The sequence below is a fragment of the Eschscholzia californica genome, unplaced genomic scaffold, assembly GCF_041429995.1.
Source record: "Eschscholzia californica isolate CP2 unplaced genomic scaffold, dmEscCali1.0.p SCAF_3, whole genome shotgun sequence".
Taxonomy (NCBI): Eukaryota; Viridiplantae; Streptophyta; class Magnoliopsida; order Ranunculales; family Papaveraceae; genus Eschscholzia; species Eschscholzia californica.
Window position 1 is genome coordinate 19,753,844 of NW_028238420.1, and position 12,166 is coordinate 19,766,009.

The 12,166-nt window shown below is 37.8% G+C and overlaps 2 protein-coding genes and 1 pseudogene across 2 annotated transcripts; 1 reads left to right on the forward strand and 2 right to left on the reverse strand.

Annotated features, from left to right (window-relative positions):
- Positions 1-566: 566 nt before the first annotated feature.
- Positions 567-4,287, reverse strand: LOC147548906 (uncharacterized). Its single transcript, XM_086668151.1, has 4 exons — positions 3,978-4,287; positions 2,341-3,731; positions 1,177-1,289; positions 567-1,062 (listed from the first exon to the last, which is right to left on the reverse strand). Exons 1-4 carry the CDS (start codon positions 4,285-4,287, stop codon positions 567-569), a joined length of 2,310 nt encoding a protein of 769 aa, XP_086524277.1.
- Positions 4,288-5,155: 868 nt separating this feature from the next.
- LOC147548907 (prohibitin-1, mitochondrial-like) lies at positions 5,156-8,373 on the reverse strand. Its single transcript, XM_086668742.1, has 5 exons — positions 7,917-8,373; positions 7,139-7,255; positions 6,284-6,454; positions 5,710-5,922; positions 5,156-5,509 (listed from the first exon to the last, which is right to left on the reverse strand). The coding sequence occupies exons 1-5, from the start codon at positions 8,091-8,093 to the stop codon at positions 5,312-5,314; spliced, it is 876 nt and encodes a 291-aa protein (XP_086524868.1). The 5' UTR covers positions 8,094-8,373; the 3' UTR covers positions 5,156-5,311.
- A 2,458-nt stretch (positions 8,374-10,831) lies between these two features.
- Positions 10,832-11,428, forward strand: LOC147548908 (protein IRX15-LIKE pseudogene; annotated as a pseudogene).
- Positions 11,429-12,166: the final 738 nt, after the last annotated feature.

Below are 12,166 nucleotides of genomic sequence, written 5' to 3' on the forward strand. Positions count from 1 at the left end.
CCAAAACCATAACATAATCAAGCACACCTATCGGCCTCCTCTTCCTCTTGTCCATGGTATCCACAACACTTATTTGTCTAATGCTCTGGGAGATAACAAACCTGATGTAGGGTTTTTTATTTTGAAATTGGAAGGATTATCATTTAATTTGAAAGTGGAAGGGAGATCATGATTTGTGGATGAATTTGCAGTAATGGAGAGAATAACAAGCCTGTGAGGAGGGAAAAGAGAGAGAGATTGACTCGAGAAAGTATGAGAGCTATGGGACGAGGGAGAGTGTGAGATTGTGGGGAAATGACTTTCACATATTTTAGATGGGAAAGTCTTTACTTAATTTTCCAACCTCTTTTTCTTAGGGGAATTCGGTTTTCTTACGGAAAGATGAAACTAGAAGAACACGGCTAAGCAGCACCTAATCTCACTATTCTATCTCTAGAATCAACAAGAAGTCCAGTTTTTTTTTTTTTTTTGAGAACAAGAAGTCCAGTTAGAATGGTTACATATAATATTTATTTATTTTTTGATGAAATAAACTTATATTAAAGCAACAAAGCAATACAAGGTCTCTAGTGTAAACCGGAAATAAAAGAAGGTACAATATTCCATATATTCCATATATTCCTATGTCCATTTCTACGACCCCATTTCGCGAGTGCATCCGCCTGAGCATTACAGTTTCTAGGAACAAAGGTGAAGATGATACTTGTGAATTTGTCTTTGAGAATCTTCACTTGTTGCATGATTCTTTTGGATTGCCAATGAAGCCCAACACTTTGTCCGTTGATGAACATTATTAATGCTTGATTGTCACTTTCTACATGTGCATGGGTAATGTTCAGTTGAATAGCCCATAACAAACTAGAGAAAATAGCCAAGCTTTCGGCTTTTTCTACGTTCTGGCATCGAACTGAGTCCGCTGCTGCAATAATAAAATTTGCTTCTTCATCTCGTATAATACATCCTATCCCGGCCGGTTCAGTGAGCATAGAAAACGAGGCATCGACGTTTAACTTCAAGAATGATGTCGATGCAGGTCTCCATGTTTGTTGCTTGGTTTTGACCCTGCATTTATTAGTAATACTAGTCTCAATTTTGAGTGGAGTGGTCGAGGTGTTATTAATCCTCTCTATCATTTGTTTTGGGTTTTGCTTATTCGTGGAGAAACAATTTTCGCACCTAGCTTTCCAAATGAACCATAGTATTTTTGCATATAAAGTGATAGTTTCGTCGTCTAAGATTTTCCACTGTTGTATCCATTGATTAACTGTAGATAGTTGATCCGTTTGAACCTGAAAATGGAACCAAATGGCTTTCGCAAAAGTACAATGAAGCATTACATGGTCTATGGTTTCGTCCTCATTACAGATGATACAAGAGTAGTAGTTTCCAATATATTTACCTAATTTTGCTTTAACAGGTAGACTGTTCGTATAACATTTCCAAAGGAATAGTTTGATGTGAGGTATCGTATTCATGTTCCAGATAAAAAACCAACCGTTCTGGTCCTGCATTTGGTTAGCACTTTCTGTCCTCAGAAAATTAATCATAGATTTTTGGACAAATTACCTAATTTTGTCAGCATCCATATCGGTATATCCTCTTGATTTGCATGTAGATTTATGCTAAGAATTAAGCTGCAGATTTCACTATTGAAACAATTATTAATAACATTTATATTCCACTTATTATTCGTAATTAGTTGTGCTACCCATTCCAGGTTCGTCCCGCTTTGATTTGTGATGGGAGGGGGATGATTGGGAATCCAGAAGTCCTTCCAGATATTAATATTATGACCATTGTTGATATCCCAGAAGACCAGACCCTCCATCTGATTGAACTGTTTAGTGATGGATTCAGGGCCAAGATTGGTTAGCTTTAAGGGGAGTGGGTTTATGAGATTTGTGGAAATATTTTCCTTTGAGCACTTTAACCCACACCGCTTGCGGATTGTTGATCAGGCACCAATTAATCTTGTTGAGAAAAGCTTGATCATCAAGAGAGGGGAGACGAAAACCCAGTCCTCCAAGTTTGTGAGGCTTGTAAATGGTTGACCAGTTTATAGTGTGGAAGGTTTTGGATTTTCCCCACCAGAAAGTCCTTTGACTCAATGTTGGTGCAAATGCCTTTAGAAATGGCAAAGCACTGCATTTGGTATCGGGGAACGGCCGCTGCTATGGTGGTGAGCACCACCGAGCGACCAGCTTGAGAGAGGAGATGAGTTTGACATTTGGCAAGTTTGTTTTTGATTTGAGATAGAAGAGGTTGGAAGGCTTGTTTCTTGTTACGGTTGATGAACAGATTAGTACCAAGGTATTTGTCACTAGTTGAAGATTGATGAACTTTGAGTTCCCTAATGATCATGCGTTTAAACTTCGGGTGCGAATTTTTGGAGAAGAAAATATTAGACTTTGAATAGTTAATCATCTGACCAGACACTTCACTAAATTCCTTCAGAATGAGCTTAAGATGGTAGATATTATCAAGCGAATTTTTCCCAAAAATGATACAGTCGTCAGCAAAGAACAAATGTTTGATAGTGATATCAGAGTTAGGAATAGGAAAGCCTATAAAGGAGGATTGATGATTATTCTTCTCTAAAAGCCTACTGAGGCCTTCCATCGCAATCGCGAAAAGAAGCGGTGAAAGAGGATCCCCTTGTCTAATGCCACGGCTAACATCAAAGGTCAAACCAGGGCGTCCACTGATGAGAACCGCCATGGAGCTCGTAGAGATGCAAGTATTAATAAGACGAATCCAAGCCGGAGAAAAACCCATCATATTCATAACGCTATCCAGATAACTCCATTCAATCCTGTCGAAGGCTTTGGACATATCTAATTTGAGACCGATCGAAATAGCTACTAGCTCCCTTGATTTTCTTATAGGAGTGGATGAGCGCTCTTGGTTAATAATGATATTGTCCGTGATTTGTCTTCCTGGCACATACGCTGCCTGGAAAGGAAAGATAATATCTGTCAAGACAGGTTTAAGTCTATTAGCAAGTATTTTGGTAATGAATTTATAAGTGGTGTTGAGCAGACTAATTGGTCTACAATCAGCTGAAGTTTGAGGGGTTTTAGTTTTAGGAAGAAGACAAATGTGTGTTTGATTACAAAACTCAGGCAGAGTCGCGTTTCTAAAGAAATTAGAACCCATGAGAATAATGTCATCCTTCACAGTATCCCAGTTGGCCTGGTAGAAGAGAGGGGGGTATTCATCGGGACCAGGAGCCGCTCCCGACTTAAGGGATAGAATAGCTGGCCGGATTTCTTCCTCCACCGGAATAGCAATCAGCGTTTCATTCTGAGAGAAGGAAAACTGAGGAGAGAAGCACTCTATTAAATTGGAAGATAAAGCGGAACCAGTCGTAGAGGAGATATTCCGAATGTGATTAGAAAATATGGAGGAGATTCCAGCCTCGTCAGTGGTCCACGAATTATCCTCCCTTTTAATAGAGTGGATTTGATTTTTGCGGTTTCTCGTGGTGGCTTTAGCATGAAAGTATTGGGTGTTTCTGTCTCCTAAGTTGATATTAGAAATTCTAGACTTCTCCTTCCACAAGTTCTCTTGTTGAAGGAGCAGAGTTTCAATCTGGGAGAACACCTCCTTAAAAGCATCTGCATTCTTAATGGATTGGAGTTTTTGCGTGAGTTGCTTGATATTATTGTCCAGGTGACCAAAAACTTCTTTATTCCACTTAGAGAGCTTAATTACTAGGGAGTTCAGCTTAGCTTGAATAGGGTGAGGAATGGTGAGCCAGTTAGGTTTGATGAACTAAGCACAGTTGGGATGGGACATCCATGTACGGATAAACTTGAAAGGCTTGCGACCAAGAGAAGAGCTATATTTAGTAGTGAGGAGGATAGGGTTGTGATCCGAGCCTAGAGTACGGAGATGAGTGAGTTTAAACTGAGGGAAGATGGTGAGCCACTTATAATTAACCAAAGCCCGGTCGAGCCTCTCTTGAATCAGAGTACCTGTAAATTGTTTATTAGACCACGTATAAGGGTAACCCACAAATCCAATGTCATGAAGGCCCAGATTATTAATAGTCTGTTTAAAATGTAAAATGGTCAGGTTATGGGCGGCTTTACCATCCAATTTCTCAGATTGGTCAAGGATACAGTTGAGGTCTCCAATAACTAGCCAGAGGTAATTGTTATCAGGAGTGTTATGAGCCAAAATATCCCATGGCTTCATTTTGTTCTTGTTATAAGGGCAACCGTAGAATCCAGTGAGGTAAAAAGTATTCCCATTATCCACCTGTGTGCCTTTAACATGCACCATGTTACTATCAGCATGTCAAAATGAGGAGACCAAAAAAGAGCAAGTTCACCCGCTCTATTAATCGGGTCTATCACATGTTTGTTATACATCTTATTAAAATTCCGAATTTTATCGATGTTTGTGTTAATGCATTTGGTTTCCGATAGAAAAATGAAGTTCGGTTTATTTTCATTGATAAGTCGTCTAAGATGTTTACGATTAGCAAAATTACCACAACCCCAAACATTCCAAGCAAGAACCGATACATCCATCAAGCCAAAAGACTCTAACCTCACAGACCAAACAAGAAAGAAGGGGAACTAGAGGCACCCTCGACCAAGAAACAGGGGATGACGAGGATAATGTCACCTAAAACTACACTTCCCCGATCAATCAGACTGGGGAAACTATAGAGGAACCCTCTACCTCGAACGCAGTAAGAGACCCAAGACCAAGCTAACCCAGCCAACAACCCAAGACCAAGCTAACCCAGCCAACAGGAACGTAGGGGAACTAGAGGCACCCCCGACCTAGAGGGTTTAAAACCTAACTTCCCCAATCAATCAGATTGGGGAAAACTCTAGAACTCAACACCTTAAAAGGGAAGAGCAAGGTTACATATAATATTGAGAACTGAAAAAGAAGTTCTTTACAAACTCAGATAACTTTTAATATCGTTGTAACAATCTAACCAATATTCTGAATAAAATTCTGATATGAAATCAGTCCTCATATTGAGTTTATACTTCTGATACTCCGGATAGATCTCTACCAACACAATCCTGAAGCCTTTTCGTAAGAACACTCACAGAATCATACATGAACAGAACAGAACACTTCTCAACAAATCAAAAGAAAAATGCATAAAATTTAGAAAAGTATGAAGCGCTTTTGTTCGATAAAATAAACTTTACTCACTTCTGCTATTATTTTCGACGTCCCAAAATCACACAATAAAAGACTATTAACTAAAGACTTCAATGAAACATTGTCATAGTTCAGTCCTTGAACCACCATAATACCTGGAGGATCCCTACATATGTTTTCATTTCTTACCGCTGGCTGGTTCCAAATTCATTTCCTGAAGATTCAGCAACAGATCATCGGAACTTAAGAAGACTTTGTTGGCAGAAGTTGCAATAGTCTGAGCAATCTCCCTTGCTGCTTCAATCTTCCTTAAAGTGATAAATGCCGGATTGTTTGCAATGGCTTGACCTATCAACTGCGCACTTGTTGCTTCTCCCTGATAATCCAAAGTTAGATTAGTGAGTTTCAGTGTGGATGTGTATCAGAGATCCATAAAGGTATTAACCAACTATGGTGGTTAAAATTATACCCGTTCCCCGAGGAATAAAACCAACCAGAACCAAGTTTTTGGTTTTGATTCCATATATTTAGTTCCAGATTTAAACTGACTTATAGCATAGGTCGTCTTTCACTTACCTGTGCTCTGATAACAGCACTTTTCTTGTCTTGTTCTGCTTTTTCTACCACAAACTTAGCCCTTTCAGCATCTTGAGCAGCAATCTGCTTTGCTTCAATTGCAACCGTGAATTCTTTGCCGAAAGTCAAGCTTGTGATAGATACATCATCCAACGCAATATTGAAATTGGCTGCCCTCTCGGTCAATATCTTCCGGATTTCCCTACTCACAGCCTGCAAAAAAATTAAGAGTTACTCGACTCACCCCTCGTTTTTGGCTGATCTTAAAATTATTTCTCCAACGATGATCCTTCTTCATAGTTCATACTACCATTTGGGTGGATATTAATTCACTAGCTGCCCAATACTTAATGTCCGATAATTAAGCTAGTAAAGAATAAACTCGAACTGGCTGGGATCATATAATGATCCAAGTATCCAACCCACTTCTATTCCTACCATCATAAACGAACTGAACAAGAAATGGAGGAAAAGAAAGATGTCGCTCACTTCTATTGGAACATGAGAGTCCAAACATTCACAATTTTTAGGAATTTTATGTCCACAAATTATATCCAAAGAAACTACGGCTTACCTCTCTCTGGGTTATGAGCTGGCTTGCATTGTATTGTGCTACAACAGCTTTCAAAGTTTCATGGATAATCGAGGGAAGGACTCTCTCATTATAGTTCTCGCCAAGAGTACGATAGATACTTGGTAGCTGATCCGCCACAGGTCGCGTCAGAACTCGAAGCCCAATCTTCACCTGATAGGCAAATATTGTTCCAACAGTTATGACACATTAAAAGAAGGGGCCAGATAAGTCATTTTAATTCAAATGAATAATGAAACCTCAGAGATGAGGATAAAGTCGTAGAGAAATCATCAGTAGTATGAAAACCAATCTTAAATATAGAGTATAAGCACAATTCAAAAGCGTTGCGAGCTTATAATTAGTAATAAGCATGAAAAAGCAAATTTCTGCTACCTTTTAGCATGAAAGAAAATAGTGCGCTTCTATTATCTCTTAAGAACTTCAATGTACTAGGAGACTTCCGCAAATCGCTGAAAACCTATTCTTTAATTCGTGAATGCTGAAATCATTAATGACGCATTGGCTTGAACACTGGCCTATAACTCTACATCTGGCGCGTTGGGTTCGAAGTCGAAGAACCCTGGTCCAGTTAAAACGTCAAACTCTAACTAGTCATTCCGAAACCTCTTTCAGGTCAGTTGGATCTTTTGTAGCATTCTTTTTATCTTGGAGAACACATGATGAGAATCAATAAATGAAAACCTAAAATTTTGACAGAACAACTAGTATAGAACTCCACAGATGGACACTACACAGCTTAATTTTACGTGGGTAGACGTGCTACTCATAGGAAAGTAATTTCAAACATAATTTTCAATTCCCATTGTAAAATATGGGGGAACAGGAACACTTTACCATTTGGAGATCTCGGCTTCCTGAAGTACTCTCAACAAGATGGGGTCGTGCACGTACATCATAGATGACTGGCCTCTCGAACCATGGCACCATTAGATGTGTTCCTTCAGGGTAAACCTGAGATATAGTCAATGTCAAAAATAATACGAAGAAGGAAATATAGTAAAAGATAGCGAATAGAGAGTTAAGAGAGACATGTACTATGAATCCTCTGACAAACCACGCATCAAAGAACAAAAAGGGAACATGCCTTTAAATGTACAGAAAGAAAAAATGAACTAGATAATACTTTTCATTCTTGACTCTAACAAGTACTTACACAGTTAGATGAAATCAGTAATACTTTGCTAAATAAGAACTTCTGGGAACACCGCATAGTGGTTTTTTTGAATCATTTTCAGCTAAACCGCGGCTGAAATTTCAAACTGGAAAACAATCATATTGAAACCCTAAAATGGAGTCAATTCATTAAATCGATCTCCATATGACTTAAACACAGGTTTTAATAACTGATTCTAACCCTGATATCAGAACTAAAGGAATAGATCATAGACGAAGATGTTCTATAGATAGTATCATATACTTATCAACTATCTTAAGCTTCAATGATTAAAAACCTAAAAACAGATCTTTACTAACTTGATCTTAAAATATTAACCACAGATAAAATGAGTATACCAAAATGAAGTCAAATGAGACACCGAAATGAAAACGAAATAAACCCTAGATGTGGTAAATGAAGGAGATCATGTAGAGAAGAAAGTGTTTAAGGTACAACCTTGTCTTTAACACCAACAAGACGGTTGAAGACAATGGCACGATGACCTCCATCAACATTGTAGAGACTGTTTGAAACTGCATAAAGGGCAAGTCCACCCAAAACTCCGGCCTTCACCAGAGCTGAAGCTGCGCCACCTCCTGGTACATTCGGAACCTTGACGTTCTTGAAGTTCATCTTGGAGAGAAGTTAGAGAGAGAGAGAGAGAGAGAGAGAGAGAGGAGTTGCAGGGTTTAGGGCTTACGGTTCTTTCTTTTGATTCAAGTTACTACTTGCAACTTGGCCGACGACTATACTCCTACTATACGATTGTTGGAAGTTTTAAAGGGACTCCCATTTGTGTTATTAGCGTCTCTGGCTTGTAAGTGACTTCAATTTCTAAAAAATTGGTTGACTTGATAGGGATAGACACGCATCACGGATAGACACGCGTTGATTTTAGGTGTCGTTTGGCAACACTAAAATCGGCTTGAGTCGACCGAGTTCAAAGTGGTGACGCACTTTCTTATTTTCTTCTTATTTAGCTTTTTATTTCCCAAATTCTAGATATTTTACCGCTGAAACTCTAGCATCATAAATTTTATTTCTCTCTCTAAATTCGATCTCTTGTTCAATAAATCTTTAAAGCTAAAATTTGAGAGAATCTTCGAAGTCTCTCTTTCGCTCTCTAAACTAGTCAGTTGACGAATTCAAATTGGATAATCTCAGTGATTTTTATTTGACTTTTTTAATTGAAATCGGTTGAGGATTATTAATGCTAAAAGATGATGTTCTTAGTTATTTTACGGTTTTATTTTGGTGTTTGGTTGAAATCAGTTAGTTTTGATAATAGTAAACTTTAATAATTTGGTTGATTTCAAAGAATGTTTGTAGATCGTTATATAATATAAAAAATCGGTAGGCTCGAACCGATTTTAGTTCCTGAATCAGTTGATGCACTGAATGTATTTAATATCGTTAGGGTTGGGCTGAATTTGGTCAAAACATTGCCTCAAGTCTACCAATTTCAACTCTAGAGGAGAATTCGGCTCATGATCACCATTTGAGAGGCACCAACTACATAATTGGTCAAAACAAATTTACCACAGACAAAGGTCGGGGGAGTCGCCTTCAAAACAATTAGGAGACGTATATAACACATAGGGGAGGCGCCTTTCAATTTTCCCTACAACGGTAGTTATAAAATACCAAGTTTGTCTAACTAGACATAGGTGAGTATACCATTTTTCCTCGAGATCTAATGTGCTCAAGGGAACCATGGATTCTGGAAGTATTTTTCGGAATAAATGAGGACTCTCAAAATTTTATTTAGTAGTTGGTTACTTGTAAACCAAAAAGTTACGAATTGTTGGAATTGGATCCAACTTAGGAGTTTAGTTGGAACCGTATGTTGTTTCTTTTATTCACTTTTGTTGATACAACAGATTTAAAAGTTCGTACTTCAGTTGTTAAAACGGATTTATAACATCTGTTGAGGAAACAGCTGCATTGACAATCGAAAACTAAATGTGGTGACTACAAATAACAAGTGTTCCCTGCCTAAGATTTGGGATTTTTTATCAGTTGAGAGGGGCAAAGTCTTTTCGAATATCAACCCCAGGTTTGAATACCATCAATTAAGGGTAAGAGATTGTGATCACATAACCAAAATAGCATTCAGAAAACGGTACAAAGACTATGAATTTTTTTTTGTCGCTCCGGAGAATAAAGACTTTTCTTAAAATTAGTCAAATAAGATTGACTTTTATGTTTCTTTTTATTGCTAAGGGGCTTCTAATTTTGGGAGTTCAAAATAAAACAAATTTTAGAAGGCTCCTCCATCTCATCACCTCATCTTCTCGCCACCTCATCATCTTCTCCTACGAAGGTCGCCGGCCTGCCAATTTTCTGGCGAGCGACCTACAAACATAAAAAAAAAAAGATAATAATAATAATAATTTTTTTTCTCTCTCTTCCTCTCTCTCTAACACTCCGGGGAAGGGAGACCTTCGCCGGAGGTCTGGTCTGTCCATGAACAGACCAGATCTGGTATGTTCATGAACAGACCAGACCTCCGGTGAAGGTCTCCCTTCGCCGGAGTGTTCGAGAGAGAGAGAGGAAGAGAGAAATTTTATTTTATTTTTTATGTTTGAAGGTCGGAAAATTGGTCGACCGACAACTTTTGCCGGAGAAGATGATGAGGTAGCGAGAAGATGAAGTGGCAGAGAGAATAGATGAGATGGAGGAGAACTTTCAAAAAAATGTATTCTGTATTCTCCATAAAAATTTATTCCCCAGAGAATTTTCAAGAAAATCTGGATTCCCTCCAGAATTTATTCCCCGGAGAATTTTCTTTATTCCCCAAAGTCGCGGCCTTTTTTTTATGCCTTTGGGCTAACTAATGCTCGTGCAATATTTATGCAGCTGGCGAGTGGAATTAAAGCCATATTTGGATCAGTTTGTGGTAGTTTTTATTGATAACATTTGGTGTCTTCAAAATCAAAGCAAGGTCACTAGAAACATTTATCCAAAACTTAGATATCAACAATGATATGCGAAGTATACAAAGTGTGAATTTTGGTTAGCAGAAGTGAAGTTTTTGGGTCATGTGGTGAATAAATAAGATATATCAGTGGATCTGGACAAGGTAAAACAATATTAGAATTGTCGAAACCGAAGACACATATTAAAGTACGTAGTTTCTTGGGATTAGATGGTTACTACTGGAGGTTCATAAAGGGATTCTCTAAGATAGCCTAGCCCCTGACGAAGCTGACACAGAAAGATACTGAACATAGACTGGATAGAGGAATGCGATGAAGCGATCGAATAACTGAAGAAGAGGTTGACGATTTTGTTACTAAAAGACTCCCATCATTTCTTCTTCCTCGCATTCTAGTTATGGATGCTATCAAAGATTTAATTACCCAGGTAAAATGCCTGTCTTACATGTCTTGCTTCATTATGCATCAAACTCCAGTAGTCCATGTAAAATGACTGAAGTTGGACGAAAATCAATTACCCAAGTCCTCCATCAATGTCCTTCCCCGTGAAATTTCCTTATTTCTGGTCTTACCCATCAAATCGTTCTCTGGAAACCACTAAATCACAAAGGAAGACAATAATCATCGATGAAAATGACTACGATCTTAAAAGAACACCTTCGAATTGAAGCTTATAATGTTCAATTTACACCACTAGTGAGCAAATTGGAATAACTGATAGTTTCAACAAAAGAACAACAGAAAAATGAATGGTTACCCGTTCAAAATCTTTTGTTTTCAGAATGTAAATTGGGTATTGGTGATCTTTCAAATCATTTTCATGAAGTGGTGATGTAATTTTGGTTGGTTCAAGAGAGTCATCTCCATCTCAACTTGGTAAAATTTCCACCATTTTTATAGCAGCACTTTTAGCAAGATGCAAGAGAACGCGGGAGACCAAACTCATGTTTTTGTGCATCATGTTAATAAAAAGTTGAAATAATGAGCAATGATGAATTTTTGTGCACAGAGAATTTTCGTAAAGTATAACTAGGGGGTGGAAAGTGCAATATTGATTATGTAAGGGTAAATTTAAAAAATTTTAAAGTGTAACTTTACAGACAGAATATCCTGGTGATTTCGTCAAAAGAGAGTCCAAAGTGCAACACTGAAAAAAGGGAATACAAACAACAAGTCAATTATACAAAAAAAAAGTCCATACAGCAAATCAACCTTTTACATATATACAAAACTACATAGTAAATTGTCTTAAAAAACATAAATAGATATATTATCTATAGTTTCAATGTCTTGAAAAATATAAACATTTTGTGTACAAATTCGATGACTTCACAATATCCATCACATAAGTTGTCACTATACTCCATATTTTGAAATATTTACCAAAATTGTGAAATATCTCAAACAAATGTTCGCGGGAATTACCGACCGGTATCCGCGGATATCCCTCCACGACTTTTTTTACCCGTTCTCCGCACTTAAACTCATCTCCTTGCCAATTTTTTTGTTGATGCTCTAGGGAAACAATTTTTTTCTGGGATACAAAATTTTAAAAGGAAATTGTGAGTTTTGTTAATTTTTCTAGGTAACAGATTTCTTCTTCTTCTTCCTTATCTTCTCCATCACTAGCCACAACCTCCGACCACCATTTCCGACCACCACCACTATTTTTTCTCTTTCTCTCTCTGATTTGTCTTTGTCTGTCTGTCTCTCTCTCTTCGATCCCTCTCTCTGTCTGCTCTTAAATCTCTCTTTCTCAAAAAAAAA